This window comes from Numenius arquata, chromosome 5, assembly GCF_964106895.1.
Source record: "Numenius arquata chromosome 5, bNumArq3.hap1.1, whole genome shotgun sequence".
Taxonomy (NCBI): Eukaryota; Metazoa; Chordata; class Aves; order Charadriiformes; family Scolopacidae; genus Numenius; species Numenius arquata.
In genome coordinates, this window is record NC_133580.1 from 40,200,516 (window position 1) to 40,216,531 (window position 16,016).

At 37.4% G+C, this 16,016-nt stretch overlaps 1 protein-coding gene across 3 annotated transcripts in view; it reads left to right on the top strand.

Moving 5' to 3' along the window:
* GRIA2 (glutamate ionotropic receptor AMPA type subunit 2) overlaps positions 1-16,016 on the top strand; it is a 91,828-nt gene that overhangs the window by 37,124 nt on the left and 38,688 nt on the right. For all 3 annotated transcript variants that reach the window (XM_074147096.1, XM_074147094.1, XM_074147095.1), the window contains exons 3-5: positions 5,868-6,107; positions 10,226-10,422; positions 14,789-14,842. In XM_074147096.1, coding sequence (XP_074003197.1) covers positions 5,868-6,107; positions 10,226-10,422; positions 14,789-14,842 — 491 coding nt within the window. The remainder of the gene's footprint in view (positions 1-5,867; positions 6,108-10,225; positions 10,423-14,788; positions 14,843-16,016) is intronic.

Consider the following 16,016-nt stretch of genomic DNA (forward strand, 5'->3'; position numbering starts at 1 on the left):
AGGAAGGTCTTTTTCATGTAGTTCAGTGTTTTGTTGTTCAGAAGTACAGCATATTTTTAGTTCTGATTGCCATTGATGTTTTAATTGGCATTGATTTGCCTCTCGGCTTTGGTAAAGGGTATCTTGGGATTTTAAAATGCCAGCTTTTATTTGGTTTCTGTGTCCGTGCTTTATTGAATCCTGGTATGAGGCTTTGGTCCATTGTCTTATCTTTTGGTTGTTATGCTCTTCTTTGAGCCTTGAGGAACTGTTTTTTCCCAATTTTAGTTAGCCTACCGTGGCCCTAGAAAAAGTAACTCCATCTCAAGTTCTACAGTTTAAAAACATACTCCTTCGTGGTTCTAAATAACACTTTGGATGGACTTGTGTGATTCCCTATGCATTATTCACTATTCATGAAGAGAAGTTTACCCCTCACATCTAGAATAGTATAATCTGAATGGCTAAAACAGACTATGCAGATTGTATATAACATTACTACTAGAAAAAATTTTTTAGTCTATAAAAGTGTATACAATATGCTTTCTGCTATGCTGCAATTTTCTTAATGGCTTTGGGCTTTGGAAGCAATCCATATTGTTTTTTATTTTCATAATGATTTTCTGGTGCATTTTCAATCATATGTGAATTCATTTAGCAGCTGTGGTTCTTGCTTATTTTTTGCTACTTTTGTTCCGTCTATTGTTTCTGGTTCCTTTCTACTGTCTGCTTGTTCTCAATGTTGCCTTTCAGAAGCTGAAATTACCAACTGGGCGTTTGGTTTCTGTGTCTTGTTCCTGGCTACTTCCGACTCATCTATCAACTTTTCAGACCAATGAGTGTTTCCTTTGTGTTTTGGTCCTCTGCTGCAGAGGCAGTGCTTGGCTCTTTCTTTACACTTCTGCTGTACTTTCCTTCTCCTAGAAGTAAGGGAATGATTATTGGGTATGATTAAGTAATATGCACTGAAGACTTATTTCCCTATGTTAATATTGAAGCACTTTTGTTAGCATTACAGTAAACCAAGTTAATATGATAACATATAAAGTGGCATTAATGCTAGATAGCACTAACAAATCTATGGCAAATACTTTTTCAGTCATTTTAGATTTTCATCTTTGGACAGAAACCAAGTGTCAAAACTCTCATATAAATAAAAATACAGAAATACTAGAAAAAGTTAGAAGAATGTTAACAGTCCTAATAAAACTTTTTGAAAGTTGCGTATATGCAGGTACTATTAGACATTTTTTTCAGTAAGTTAAATGAGCATTTTGCTAATTCTCTTTTTCCAATTTAATTGTCCCCGAATGTAAACAAGGACTAGGTTCATTACATAATGGAGGAGTTAATAACTGAGAAAATAGTTTTGGCCCTCCTTTGACAAGGCATCTATTTCTCATGACAGGCTTAAGCTTAATTTTGTTGTTGAACAAGTCTGGGCCCCAGCTTTTGGAAGAAAAGACTAGGACACATTTTCAGTGTTCTGGAAAACAATGGCAAACTAGGATTTTGCCTGTCTATGTTAGTAGAACAACAAGGAGAAGTCAAATATGAAATACTTCATTCTTAACTATTACAAAACCTTCTGAGAATTGTTGTTTCTCAGGTACCTTTAATTATCTACTTTCTTTCTTGGAATTCCCAGTTATTTGCTGTTCCAGGTGAGTCTCTAGAAAAGTGATCACAAAAGGAGTTTACTGTGTCCTTGCCTTTTTGTTGCTAAGTAGGCCGTTGACTGTTTCTAGAAAGGACAACATAAACCCAAAGAAAAACAATTCATATAGAAGAGCTTAAAAGAAATGAATCATGGCAGTTGCTTCTGATGTCTTTAATAAAATATATCTTTCATGTTTCAATGGCTTGAGTCCTAATCATCATGATTTTTTTAATCTAATAACTGTGACAGCTTGTGATTCACCACTGTAAAACCAATGTCTCCCAGCAATAACAACATAACTGTAGATTTGATCTAAGGTGGGAATCCTGCCAAAAACAATTAGACTTTCTGCATTATCCACTGGATCACCATTATATATTTGGAAATACCATCTCTTCTTTTCACTCCTGCTCCTGAGAGACCAAATGCCCTAGAACAATTGCAAGCATTTGTCTAGAGACAGTCTAAATGCTCATTTTTAGCTTGTTTTTTATTACATAGCATAGGTGCCTTCCCACTTATCTTTAAAGGAATTTCACACACAAAAGCACAGCACCAAGGTTCTTCAGTGTACAACTGTGACCCTGATCACTACTGGTGAAAATGTATTTTTACATGGATTAAAATTGATCCTGATTTTCTAGCTGACCCACAGAGCTTAATATTTGCTGAATGTGTGTTATGTCCTTACTTTCAAGATTTGTGTTAGAAAGAGTTTTTATCTCACATCCAAGGGGCCCTGTTTGAATTAAATAAAAGTTTGTATCTCTGTGGCAGGTTTCATAATAATTTCAAATATATAAAATGTTTTTGCTTGTATCATATTGTTTGTCGGGATTGTGTAGATGTGTGTGGAGTTCAGTGTTTAAGCTGCAGGTTCTGTAAGTAGCTAGAATGGCAGTGACTTGACGTACCCAGCTGGAGGTGGGGCTTCTTACTTGTCTCTCACTGTGCAGGAGAGGAGATCGAAATTCCTGTTTTACCCACCTTCCTCAGAAGACCACACATAGATGTAAGGACTGATGACTTGCCAGGTGTAAAGATTACTAAATGGAGAGTTGTTCACTGTGTTAATCCAAGAGAACTGTGTTTGATCAATAGGCAGTAAGTAACTAGTGAAGAGCGGTGGTACGAGTTCGTGCTGTGCCAGGGAGGATGTTCAGTTTGAAAGAACAGCAGCTGTCATCTGAAGAGAGTGGACTGGGTGCATGTTTGTGTCACTGAAGGGGTACAGAACTCCTTCACCTGTCCGTGCACGGGCCAGAGGTATTAACAGGTATGTCCTGTGGATGGAAGGCAGAATAACACCTTTTACCCTGTCATGGGTTGACCTCAGCCAGCCGCCAAGTTCCCACACAGCCACTGGGCACTCCCCCCTGCCCCCAGTGGACAAAGGGGAGAATAGGAAGAGCAGAAGTGAGAAAACTTGCGGGTCTAAGAAGTGAAAAGACAAGTGATGCAAAGGCAATCACTCACCCCTTCCCACAAGCAAACCAATGCCCGGTGAGTCTCCAAGAAACAGCCATCTTGTAACTCAGAGCCCCACACCCTCTTCCTCCTCTACCACAGTTTTATGGCTGCTTATGATGTTACGTGGCACGGAATATCTGCCTGTGTCCCCTCCTAACTTCTTGCCCACCACCACCCTACTCACTGGGATGAGCAGAGGGAAAAAGAGAAAGCCTTGATGCTGTGCAAGCACTGCTCAGCAACAGCTAAAACACTGGCGTGTTAGCAATGCTGTTTTCGCCACAAATCCAAAACACAGCACCATATGGGCTGCTACGTGGAAAGTGAACGGCATCCCAGCCGCAAAGACTACACAACCCCCTTTAAGTAATCCCGGTTCATGTTTGAAGCCTAGAATAAGTAATCTGGGCTCTTCTTATTTGCCATCACAAATAATTGTGATGATTTTGGGGGGATTTTTTTTGTTTTTCCAAGTGTGGTGTTTTTTTTAAATGGAAGTTGAGATCTGTTTAGTTACACGAGTTCAGGATCCAGGACAGAGCCTTAACTAAAACTAACAGCACGGGCAGATTGAACTTCAGTCCCCCAAAGAAGTTTAGCGTAGGCTTGACAGGTCCCGATCTCTCCAGTGTCAGGAAGGGGAGGGAAGGATGGGGGAGGAACAGAGACAGAGACTGGAGTCCAGTGCTGCAAAGACCCAGGCTTTTCTCTGTTAGGGGTGGCAGTGGTGCTTCTGAGAAGGGACCATCTATAGTTCTCCAATTTTGTGGTGCAGGCAGCTGGCCCTGGTTTTTGGCTGACGTAGGCAGTGTTATTTCATCTGTGCCTAAAATCGTTGATTGGTGATTGAAGAAAAGCAGTAAGTGTGACAGGAGATGTGATAGCATTCTAGGAGTCAGCAATGCTGAACCCGGTGATTCTGGGATGACCCTATTGTTGTCTCTGTCACCTTATATACAGCATTAAAATGGTTTAATAGAGAAGATCACAGTAGTGTGCCAGTAACAGTCTTCTGCAGAATTCTCACCCAGGCATCCAAATCAAAACTGGTGCTTTATTTTCATATTCATTTCTGAAGGTGGATTATGAAACATTAATGCCTTTATTGTAGCAAGCTCAGAAAGTATTTAGCCTTTGCTGCAGATGGGAAACAATTGTTCGTGAGCATGTGGGGAAGTAGCGAGCTGGTTTTGTCTCAGCGAGAGCATAGTGATTTGGAATCACTACTGGAGTTCCACTAACTTAAACAGAAAAGATATTCAGAAAATTCACAGCCTTTTTCAGAAACCTTTGTTCAACATGAGCAGTGTTATACCCTTAAGAGGTCTGACTATCTTGTACCCTAGCCCTGGAAAACCTGCAGCATCCTATAAAGGGGTATTACTCATCAAGTTTTTTCATCACTTGTATTCTCTCACCTGAGGTGAAATTCTGACCTAATTAAAGTTAGTGGGTGATAACTGTTGAAACTGGCAGACTCAGAATTTCACCCATACTGTTTAGGTGCTTTTAATTGGAGTATAGAAATAATTAGGGTATGGGAGATGACTGAGGTAGCAAAGATAGATAGGCAAAGCCAGGAAAATAGAATTGCAATAAATAATAACAGGCATAAAGGGATGATAATTTAGAAAAAATAAAGATGCAATATCTTTAAAAGAGAAAATATTCAAATCTGAGACACTTTAAAAATAAGTCAACTTATTTTTGCCCTTAGGTGAATTATATTCAAGGATTAGTGCACTACATGGATGGGCAAAATTGGCTACAATTACACTGTGGCTTCTATCTATAAGCAGATGAGGTGTAGCAGAGACTGCAATGAGGCTGAGTAGATATTTTCTCTAGAAGGGTGTCTCTTGTTCGAGGTGACTATATGCAAACCAAAGAATGCATAGGTGATAAATGATAATTAAACAGAGGTGAACATTTCCTTACTGTACCCTGGTTTTAGAACTTAGGCACTACTATAGACTGCAGTGTCAAAGAAGAGAATAACCCAGAAGAGCTAGCTCTTTTACACAGGCTGCGATGGTCGGTAACATTCATCAATTGGCTTGAATTGTCTCCAGTGATAAAAAGTGAATAATCATCATGTTATTTAAACCTATGAGGTTATTCTTTCTGCAGCATGACCGTAAGTGTCATCCAAAAGGACTAGCTTTTGCTGAGTCCTTCAAAGCAGGAATTAAAATAACGCCTTGAAATGGAAGGGTTTTAAAGCAAATCAGCTTCTTACTTTTCTGCTGTTAATAGATTTGTTTCCAGTTTTGGCTTTGTATTTCCCCAGATTGAAAGTTATTTAAGGTCTTTTGCAAAAACCTCAGTGAGTCTAGACCTCAGAGCCCACCTATTTTTAACATGACAAAAAATTATCTATTTCCATAATACTATGGTCATAATGACGCATTTTATAAATTACAGCTGCCATTGATGTTTTCATCACTATGTTTTACAATATAAATTGAATTTGAGAATAACGTGATGAGTTTTATTTCTAAATTACTTGTCTAGGAATGTGAACCACATCTCTGATTTTTTATTTTTTGTTTTTTTGTTTTTTTTTTCTAGTGGAAGCTTTATATTACTGATAATAATACTAACACGTAATCTCCATAGCAGAGTATTACTGTTTTCTTCCTGGCATTTATGTGATCAGACATTTAAATTATTTCTCATAAATATACGCATGATAGAGTTTTCAATATTTTTTTAAAAAAGTTCTCCCACCTAATTGCTTTTTCTTTCTCCCTCCTAGTCTGCTCCCAGTTTTCAAGAGGAGTCTTTGCTATTTTTGGATTCTATGACAAGAAGTCTGTAAATACCATAACATCTTTCTGTGGGACTCTTCATGTCTCCTTCATAACTCCCAGCTTCCCAACAGATGGAACACATCCCTTCGTCATTCAGATGAGACCTGATCTCAAGGGGGCTCTTCTTAGCTTGATTGAATACTACCAGTGGACCAAGTTTGCATACTTGTATGACAGCGACAGAGGTAGGATGTGGTACTTTTTATCTGCTTGCTGTTTGGTGGCCGTATCTCACTGAAATGCTGAATTAGTATTAGAAAAGTAAATGAGGAAAGGCATATTTACCTGCAGCAAGTGTAAGTATAAGCTTAAATTTAGAAATGAGCTTTTGGGATGGAAACAAAATTATTTAAATGAGAATAAAATTCTTACAGTATGTATTAAAAGAATTGCAAGCGAGCTGATAAGCAATATGAGATTAATATCATGTTGTAAAGCAGTTCCTGTGGAAAGGTTTTTTCTTTTTTTTAAAGAATCATCTAAGGAGAAAAAAACCCCATCTGAGATTGAAGGGCAGTCTGCTACCACAGATTCACTCCACACATGCAAAATCAATAGCTGGGCACCAAGCAATCTTGGATGCAGTCTCTGCTTCTTTGGAGGCTGCTTTTGTTAAATACTTGAGTTCCTCTCCTCTGTTGAGCTTAAGATTTTTTTTGTTGTTGATAAACACAAATCCACTGCTTGTGAGCAATTTACTTCGCGGTATAGCCTTCTCAAGTCCTATGTCCTTTTATGGCTGTAGTAATGGTAATATAGCAGCGTATGAAATGGGAAAATAACTTGCAAATTCTGGGATATCAATTATTTTTCTGAGAAGAAGCAACATTATATAGAAGTGGGGTTTTTTTGACTGCCCTTTTTGGGATTGCATTATTGCCATTCTGTTTTCAGGTTCTCCTCACCTAGTCCTTGGTTAACTTTTTTCTACTCTTAGCTTTTCCTGTTCACTTAAAAAAGGCTATTTTGTGGCTCACCTGCATGTTTGTTGTCAGAGTTGAATATTAAGTGCACATTAAATGGTAAGATGCCACTAGATTTAAAGGATAATTATACCACACCAAGGTTTGTTGAATAATGGGGTGACATTAGATTCTTTCATTCTGATGCCATTTTATACATTATATTGTTCGGAAGCTGAAGGGACCTCCTCAAGACAGTTCTTTATCACTGTTGTAAGCACTAAAGTTACAAAATCTAATACTGGTATGTAGCTTCCGATGGTAACGTCATGTGGATGGTGAACTCTAAGTCCATTTCCCTGGCAGGTCCTTTTCAAATTCACATTAGAATCAGAAACATTCACTGCCTTTTTAGAAAGGACAGATGTAAAACTACTTGCTTAGCCAATACTCTGTCAATCATCTAGCAGTTCTCATTATATGGTCTGTGTGTGATTTATGTTTAGAAAATACTGAAAAAACCCCTAGTTCTTCTTGTGAGCTGCACTGACTGAATCTGGCCAGGAATAACAGCATGAAATTGTTTTTGTAGTTACCCTTTGGTTATACCTTTTTTTCGTATTTGTTTGTGTTAATTGTGGCAAGGCACCCCAGTGATAACAAGCTCCAAGGCATGAAGCTCCTACCTTTATGTTGAGTAAATCGTTGCTCCTCAGTGCTCCCACTGATTGCACAAGGTTAACCTGCAGAGTCCAGCAGTATGTAGTCAGCAACACTGACATCAAACCCTGAATACACTGGCTCCACAATTCCTCTAAATGCTTTTGCATAAGTGTTAATGTAATGACAGTGATGTATATTTAAGGCGTTATATATAATTTAAAATGTTTCCACCTTCAGGAGTGAGATAAAAAAACCAAAGAGACTTACCCTTCATGGAAGCTGTGAAAGCCAATTGGAATTCATTTGATGACTTATTCCAAAGGAATCATTTATTTCTACTTCTACAGCTCCTCTGTGGTGTGAGGCTGACTGGTTGAAGTGCAGGGCAATTTCATATCTCCTTCTTGTCTATAAGAAGTGAGGCTATTCAGGCTATTACTGGCTTAATATGGCGTTGCTCTCATATACTGTGGATTAGTGTCCTTTACCCTCCTTTCCTCCTCGGTGTTGCCAGTACTAAACAGTGGGTTTTGGAAAAAGTAGTGACATTATTGGAGGATTCTATCTGTAACAGAACTGCTAATTTACTCAGCCTCTGTTCAGTCATCCTTTTCAGAGCTCACTGAATTAAGAGTTTGTCTCATTATAACCAAAAGATGTTCAGGCTCATGAGGTTCCCAAACAGAAGTATTCCTGCAGTTTAAAAAAAGCAACTGAAGTTGTGGGAGTTTTCGTCTCAGCAGAGTTCCACTTCCATATCACTCTCCAGGTGTTTCCATGTTCACAGAAGTATTGCTCTGAATGTCTTTGTTGGTTTGTTTTCTGTTATTTTGCAATGCGTTATTGCTCTCAGAATAAACTAAACTGTATGAGGATGACAAACCTGCCACCTATAAAAAGTAAGAAACCCAGGCAGCCATTTGACATCTCTGCAGAGAGCACCCCAAAGAAAGGGAGTCCCTAGGAAAAATGGAAGATCAGAGGAGTAAAATATGGAAACCCTTCATAATGGATAGTATTAACATTGATAGCCCTTATTAATTTAAGCCTAACTGAGATTCAGTTTAACTCAGAGGAAATATATAGACAGATTGGAGGACGTGAAATCTACTAAATGACATCTGAAACAATGATCTGGATTATATCTGTTTAAGCTTGGGTGAGGTTTTTTGTGGTTTGGTTTGGGTTTTTTTAAAATTATTTTAAGTTACCTTTTAAAATATTATTTTGAGGTATAGACTTATTTTAATGCTTTTTATTGTTTCAAGATATTTTCTACATCTTTTAGTGTGCTTACGTTAATTATCTTTACCTTTTAGCATGAGTTCTCCACATTTGTCTTTAACATGTTATGTGTACTCTTGGACTGTAGTTTTCTATTATTTTAAAATAAATATTCATTGCATGACATACAAAATTTAATATCAGTCTTCTTTAAAGATGACATAGAAAAACAGAACTATTTGAGATTATAACTGAATTTATGCTTTTGGAAGCCTGCCACTTTCTACCTTTGCTGATGACCAGGCTTGTATAGTGCTGTATGTCTTTACCATTTTCACTGATAAAGCTGAATTGCTAAAGACTGACCAATCTTAATTTAATGATGTATTTACAAACTATAAGACAAATTATTCTTAGTGCTTTCTTTCTACGTTTATGGGCATAACCAATACTATTTCTCATGAGAGTTATACCTGAAACTTCCTTTACATGCCAGGTCAGAAATTTGTCTCAAAAAAATCACTCCTGGTGTTCTGGGCTTTCAGGGGAGATGAATATGGAAAACTGTCAGTTGGCTTGTGAGAAAGTCTAATTTTCTTTTTTTCTATAATACTGCCTGCTATCCTCAAAATTGCTCTGTAGAATTATGTAGAATTTTCTGGAAGGAATTTAAACACAACAAGTCTAATTTCTGTGCTGCTGGAAATTGTTAAAATGGTATCTGTTGTAAAGCAAAAATTCATTTCCAGGAGTAATTTTCGTGTTTCTATACTCTGTTATTTAATCCTTGAAAAGGAAAACCAGTCAAGTAAAATCTTTATGATTTTACAATATATTGTAGGCAACTTCAGCTGTACAGACATTACAGCTTCCTGGCAGGAATACGCCAAAAGGATAAAATGGAAGCAAACTCTGTAGACAGCTTGTAGGTGTTAACATTGAGCCTAATTATCTACATGGAAAAATACATCTCGCCACATCTTCTTTCAGAATCAGGGATATGACTGTAAGCACCAGAAATAATAACTCCATTACCACCACTGCAGAACATGGGAATTTTGCCATAGACCTCAGTGAGGTCTGGGTTTAAATACAGCACTGCTTAAGCACTGAGAACAAAATTGGTTCAATAGCATTTCGTAATAAGCAGCTGATCCTCTTGCCATAATTGGATCACTTTTCTCCTTGAAGACCTCTTTCCCAGCATGTGGATTTCCAGCAGTAAATCAGTGATACTGGCAAAATCCCATTCTCAAGAAGGTTGAAGCAAAACCAAAAGGTTGTCCTTACAGGGCTGTACTGTGATTCCTTGCAGCGTTCTAACTAGACATTTCATGCAGTAAGAACTGATTTGGGCCGCACATATCTTCATTTCTGAGTCCTAACAATGTGTGACAGGTCAAACAACTTACAGGGAAATCTTAAATAAGTAATCTCATAAATGACATTCTAGAAGGTTGTTATTCCTAAAGCTTTATCAGTCATATCTTCTGTTTTCTCCTGTGCTTCACTAGGCTTATCAACATTGCAAGCTGTGCTGGATTCTGCTGCTGAAAAGAAATGGCAAGTGACTGCTATCAATGTAGGAAATATTAACAATGACAGAAAAGATGAAACCTACCGATCACTGTTTCAAGATCTAGAGGTAAAAAAGGAAAGGCGAGTGATTTTGGACTGTGAGCGCGATAAAGTCAACGACATTGTTGATCAGGTTTGCTATTCTCCGTTCTTCAGTGACAGCAGTTAGCTGTATTCTATAAGTAAACATAATGAGTTCATTTCTCTTGATCCTATTTTTGTGATTATTATGCATCATTTGGAAGTGGCAGGCTTGTATTGAGGACGACGTATATATCAGGCAGAAAGCGAACATACAAATCCTATAATCCCTCCCTTTGCTCAAAAGCAAGATAATTCTATCTGGATGATTCCATATGGTTTTATATCCTGATTATTTAATTAAAAAAAAAATCTCATTAAGGCTATTTCACGACCTAAGCAGTATACTATATTATAGGTAGTTGATACTACTATATATGGTGTGTTATAAATCATAGAATCATAGAATGGTTAGAGTTGGAAGGGACCTTAAAGGTCATTGAGTTCCAACCCCCCTGCCATGGGCAGGGACACCTCCCACTACAGCGGGTTGCTCAAAGCCCCATCATGTCTAGGGATTAGTTTTCCTTACACCTGGAAAGTATTTTCTACTTCTAATGCTTTTTCCAAGAACTTTTTACATCTTGGGAAGGCTGTATCAACAGCTTCTCTTTTCCATTTAACTCCCTTCGTAGTTCATATTTCTAAACTCTTCGTCATTCCTACTGTCCTTGGGTCTCTCTTCAATTTGTTTCATCCTTAAAGTATGTTAACCAAAATTGGATGCGGTTTCCCACAGCTAAGGCCTCCTGAGCTTTAAATAGAACAGAAAATTAATGTCTTCTCTCCACTCACACATACATTATTTGCCAAAATGATGATATGTTTTTTACTTTTTTTTTTTCACAACAGCATCTCACTGCTGTGATTCAAATTATTGCATTACCTTCATTTCCACCTCTTCAATCCTAGTGTCTGTGAAGGTCTTACTGTCTCTGTATCTTCCTCTTTTCATGCATGCAGAGCACAATGGAAAATTGTAATAGCTCCCTGCTGGCTTGAGCTTGACCATGTGAGACTGTGCAGCATCTGTAGTGATATATCATCAGAGTTTAGATATATCGGTTTTTAACTTTATTGAAGGGCTTGTTATTTTGGTGTCTATTATGAAGGTCCTTACATTTTAGAGAGGCTCAGGCAATGAGCATTATCCTAAATGGAATGGATTGTATTTTTCTGTTTTATTTGGAATTCATATCCACAAACTGTTTCAATTTGAATTTAATCCTGTTCTCCAGAGCATTTGCAGCCCTCCTATCATCTGCAGTTTTTTAAAATCATATTTTCTGATGTGTTATCCATGTCAGGAAACGTACTGAGTAGAGCAGTGCTTGAGAAAAATAGTACTTATAGGTCCTATTCAGCTGGTTCTCTGTGACTTTTCAAACGGTTGTTCACTTACCTCACAGTGTCTTGTCTGTGTTCCTTTAAAAGCTTGTAATGATGTCATAAAGGACAAAAGCCTTTTTAGGCTCAGGATATGTCACATCTGCTGTTTCTTCATTGTCTATTAGGCTAGCTATCATGTCAGAGAAAGGAAATAAATTGTTTTGACATATTTTGATCTTGACAAGACTATATTGACTGTTTATCATGTTATTGTCCTATAGATTCTCTTAAAATTAAGTATGTAATATTCATTATAATCTTTTCCCTGATGTGAAAGTTTGACTGATTGCAAGTTTCTTCAGTTTCTCCTTTTACTACTTTTTAAAGACAAAACCCCTCTTTATCATTTAGTTACCACTCATTTTTACTATCTATTTGATTAGTAACAGACCTATTTTTTTCTTTGGCTGCTTCTTCTTTTGGTTGCATCTCTGGGATATTTTTCTTACCCTAATTGCACTTTGATAGATTCTGCCTTCTTTTGAGTCTTAGATTTTCTCGGCTTATCCCCACAGACTTGTGCTACTCATTAAGCATACAGATGGATAAACTTTTGTTTCTGCTGTTTTGATTTGTATGTCACTGAAGAATTCTAGATAACTGGATCAGCCACGTAGGTCAGTTAATATCATTCCAATTAGTTGTTCTCCTCAAAATAGTTTACTGCTATGACCTAGAACATGGTCTCTTTAGCTGGTGTCAGCTGTCTCATATGGATTTAGCCTTGAAATTCTCTTTACAAGATACCCTAGCAGTTTCTGGAGTTTGGTCTTGTTTCTATGTCCGTTATCCTTACAGTCTGTTTCTGTACCTTCCCTTCCTTACATAAAAAAGTAAACCCACTTTAAATTTCTTGAGTAGCCTAAAATAAAATCTAAAATAACTGTTTCTCTATTAATTTTCTCCATTTCTTAAAATGAAGGTCTGTTCTGAGCAATGGATTTCTTGGCCTGTGAGTATCCTTTGAGTGTGGTGTTGTGATTTTCTTTTCTAAAAGCAAAATATGTACTTCAAGTCTTGCTTTGCTATCAGATCTATTCTTTAAAAAGTCCTTTTAATTCCTGCCCAGAAAAAAGAAAACCACTCAGCAGTTTCCTTCATTTCATGAGGGACGCTGTGTATCAGTATCCCTTTTCTTTTCCTGTGTTTTTTTTACTGAGAGCCATATAACAGGTTTTCTGTTGACCAGATACTGATGTATTATTTGGATTCTTGATACAAAGAGCAGCAACCTCTTTACTTTCTTCCTTCCTTTATATTCTTAAACAAACCTTGTATTGTAGTGCTTTGATTTATCCCACTAACATATTAAGCTGTGGTGGCAACCTCAGGTTCACCAAGTACAGTCTGTAGTCCTTGGATCTTTGTATAGACACATAACGTGCTTGCAAAGTTGCTTCATCCTTCTTGGTTTTTGTCTCATGTTATAGTTTCTCTTGCAGATTTCAATGATTTATGTAAGTTGAAGTTGAAAAGTATTTCACTTCCCCAGCTGTCCTCAAACTAGTTTATATTCCTTTCTTCTGATTTGGCAGGTAGGTGTTACCGTGCTCTTCATTATGTAGCCTCTGTGTCTTCTCAGCCAGCTTCCTTTGCAGAATCTCATTCCCCCCTGATAACACCCTTTGGGCAGCTGTGCAATTACTGCCACTTCTCTATCCCTGCTTGAGATGCTAGTCTAAACTAGGGACACTGGTAAATACCTTTTGTGTCCAAGCTCTTTCATCATGGCTTTTGGAGCCACCACTCAGTCTTCTCAGAGTTTTAACTGGTAGCATCCTTAGTGTTCATATCGATGAGTGGCAAAGTGCAATGATTTAGAAAGCTAGATTAATGAAATAGTACCCAGAAGCAGTTAGAGCAGCGTTACTAATCACTGATGCAAAGACTTGCAGTTACTGGCCGTTTTCTCAGATACCAATGACAAAGAAACATTTTATGCAGGAGAGCTAATATGTTTGATCTAACTGAAACTTCTTTGGAAGCAGCAGCTGCAGAAGGAATACATCTGAACGTAGTTCTTAAACCTTGCAATAAGTAATGAGTTTTAAGTAGTCTGAACCAAGTAACTATTTTAGAATAATTAATTTCATATATCATGTATATATTGAGCTCGAAAGCGGAATAATTGAATAACTTCTGTGGCCTATGTAACGTGATCCCTCTCTGTTTCAGACTCTAGTAACATAAAACTTAGTGTTAAACACTGCCTTCAGTTACATTATATTTCTGTAACTGAAGCAAGTATGTGGAATGTTGTTCACTACTAGACTGATACAAGTTACAGGATACCTATTCTGAATATTTTAGTCATTTGTTAAATGAGGAAATAAATGAATCATCCTCTCTTGATTTAAGTTCTTTTCATTGTTCAAGAGATGGAAGAAACCTCTAGAGTCCTCTTATCTCCCACATCCTTTTTCTGCAGAAGTGTTTTGTTTCAAAACGCAAACTTCTCCACGCAGACATAGCCTTAATTAGGCTTATTTGGGAGAAGAATCCATGCTACATGCCTGCCAGTGGAGACTGAGAAACCCCCAGCTGTCTTTGAGGAAGATTAGGAGGAAGCCTTAGGGCATTAAAAAACAATTTTAATTTTAAAAGACTTCCTCATAATGTAGATGCTTCCATTAGTGTCAGTGGGCTTCTAAACTCTTACTAGTTCAAGGAACGTTACAATTCTGCTACAAAGGGAGCAGAATATAAGCAGGAGTCTCTGAGACACAGTGCTTCTACTGCATGATGCCCGCTCTCTCCTGTCCAGGTTGTTCCTTTAATACACAGCATAGTAATTAGCATTCAACTCCTCTGTTTACAGATCTTGGGACTTGGACTTCAAAATGACTAATTTCCACCAGCAGAGAGTATGTTCAATGGTGCTTTAGGTAAAATGAAGAGTAAAGCACTGAACAAACTCAGTATTGCATACCATAAAGCTCATAACTAGTTTTAACATCATACTGCATTTTGTATTTTTTAAGTTTCAGGCGAACATTGTCCATTATGGGGGTATTTCTTCTTTTTTACAGGTTATCACAATTGGTAAACATGTTAAAGGATACCATTATATCATTGCAAATCTGGTAAGCATTTTTAATATTTAAAATACCTGTATTACTTATTTTGCTGTTTGTGGAAGAACATCAACTAGTATTTTGTTTTAAATGCATTTTAAAAAACAGAAAAAAGCTAAATGACTTTATCCTTCCTAAATGAATGCATGTGTTGAGATGGTATTTGCTTTATTGGCTGAGTCTTTTCAGCTTTTAGATGCCTTCTGTGATATTCCCATCAGTGGGAATGAAGGTTGCTCGCCACCTTCAGTAGCACTTCATCCCTTTTTCTACATACTTTACAGAAGTAGAGTACGGAAATCAAAAAAATAACTTTCTGCGTTACAGGCTGATACATTCATTCCGCAAACTGATGTTTCTTCTCTCACCTTTAAAGTACTTTAAAATTACTGTTCTTAGTTTTCATTCTGCTAGACTAGTGAATATCAGCTTTACCCATCTTCATTCCTCAGATTGGCTTGGTAATCAGTTTCAATGAATCTGTTCTTGAACACAGGTGATCAGGCAGTATAGCTGATAGCGTTCCTAAGGGGAAAGTTCAGGAAACTCAGTTCTGTCAAAGTATTTTTTCTTTAAAATTGTGTGTAAAGGTGAAGTGCCATTTTACTGACATTAAAGTCAACAACGCCTACTTACTGCAGCCAGGAAAGCTAATCCAATGGTTTTTTTGTAACAGACTAAGCAAATTCTGCAGGCTTGAATCGCAGTTACTCTGTTCCAGAAAAGAGTTTTGGGGGTTGCATGGTGTGAGTGCCTCTAAATCATTTTTTTTCCATCATTTATTCTTGGAGTGTGATAGCATTTTATATAAATTTCAGCAAGGCCCAGAGAGTCTTCCATAGTCCTTTGAGGGGACCGAGGAAACAGAATGACCATAGTGTGTCTGTCACACTTCAGACATAACCCCTGTCTCCGCCCAACCTTTGATCAAAAGACTTCTCCCCTCCAGGCAGGCAGTATTGTGAAGAATCATGTATATCGCTAGCCACGTGTGAAGAAGCCTTATACTCTAAAGGCCTCTTTAAAAGCAGAACAGTGGGGTTTCATTTGTATATTTATTAACTAATTTTTAGGATAAAGAAGGTAAGGTACTGGTATTCACAAAGCAAGCATAAAAGTCTTAAGACATTTGAAAATTTCCCTAACTGTTAGGCATTCGTATTTTGCATTGCAAATGTTGTAT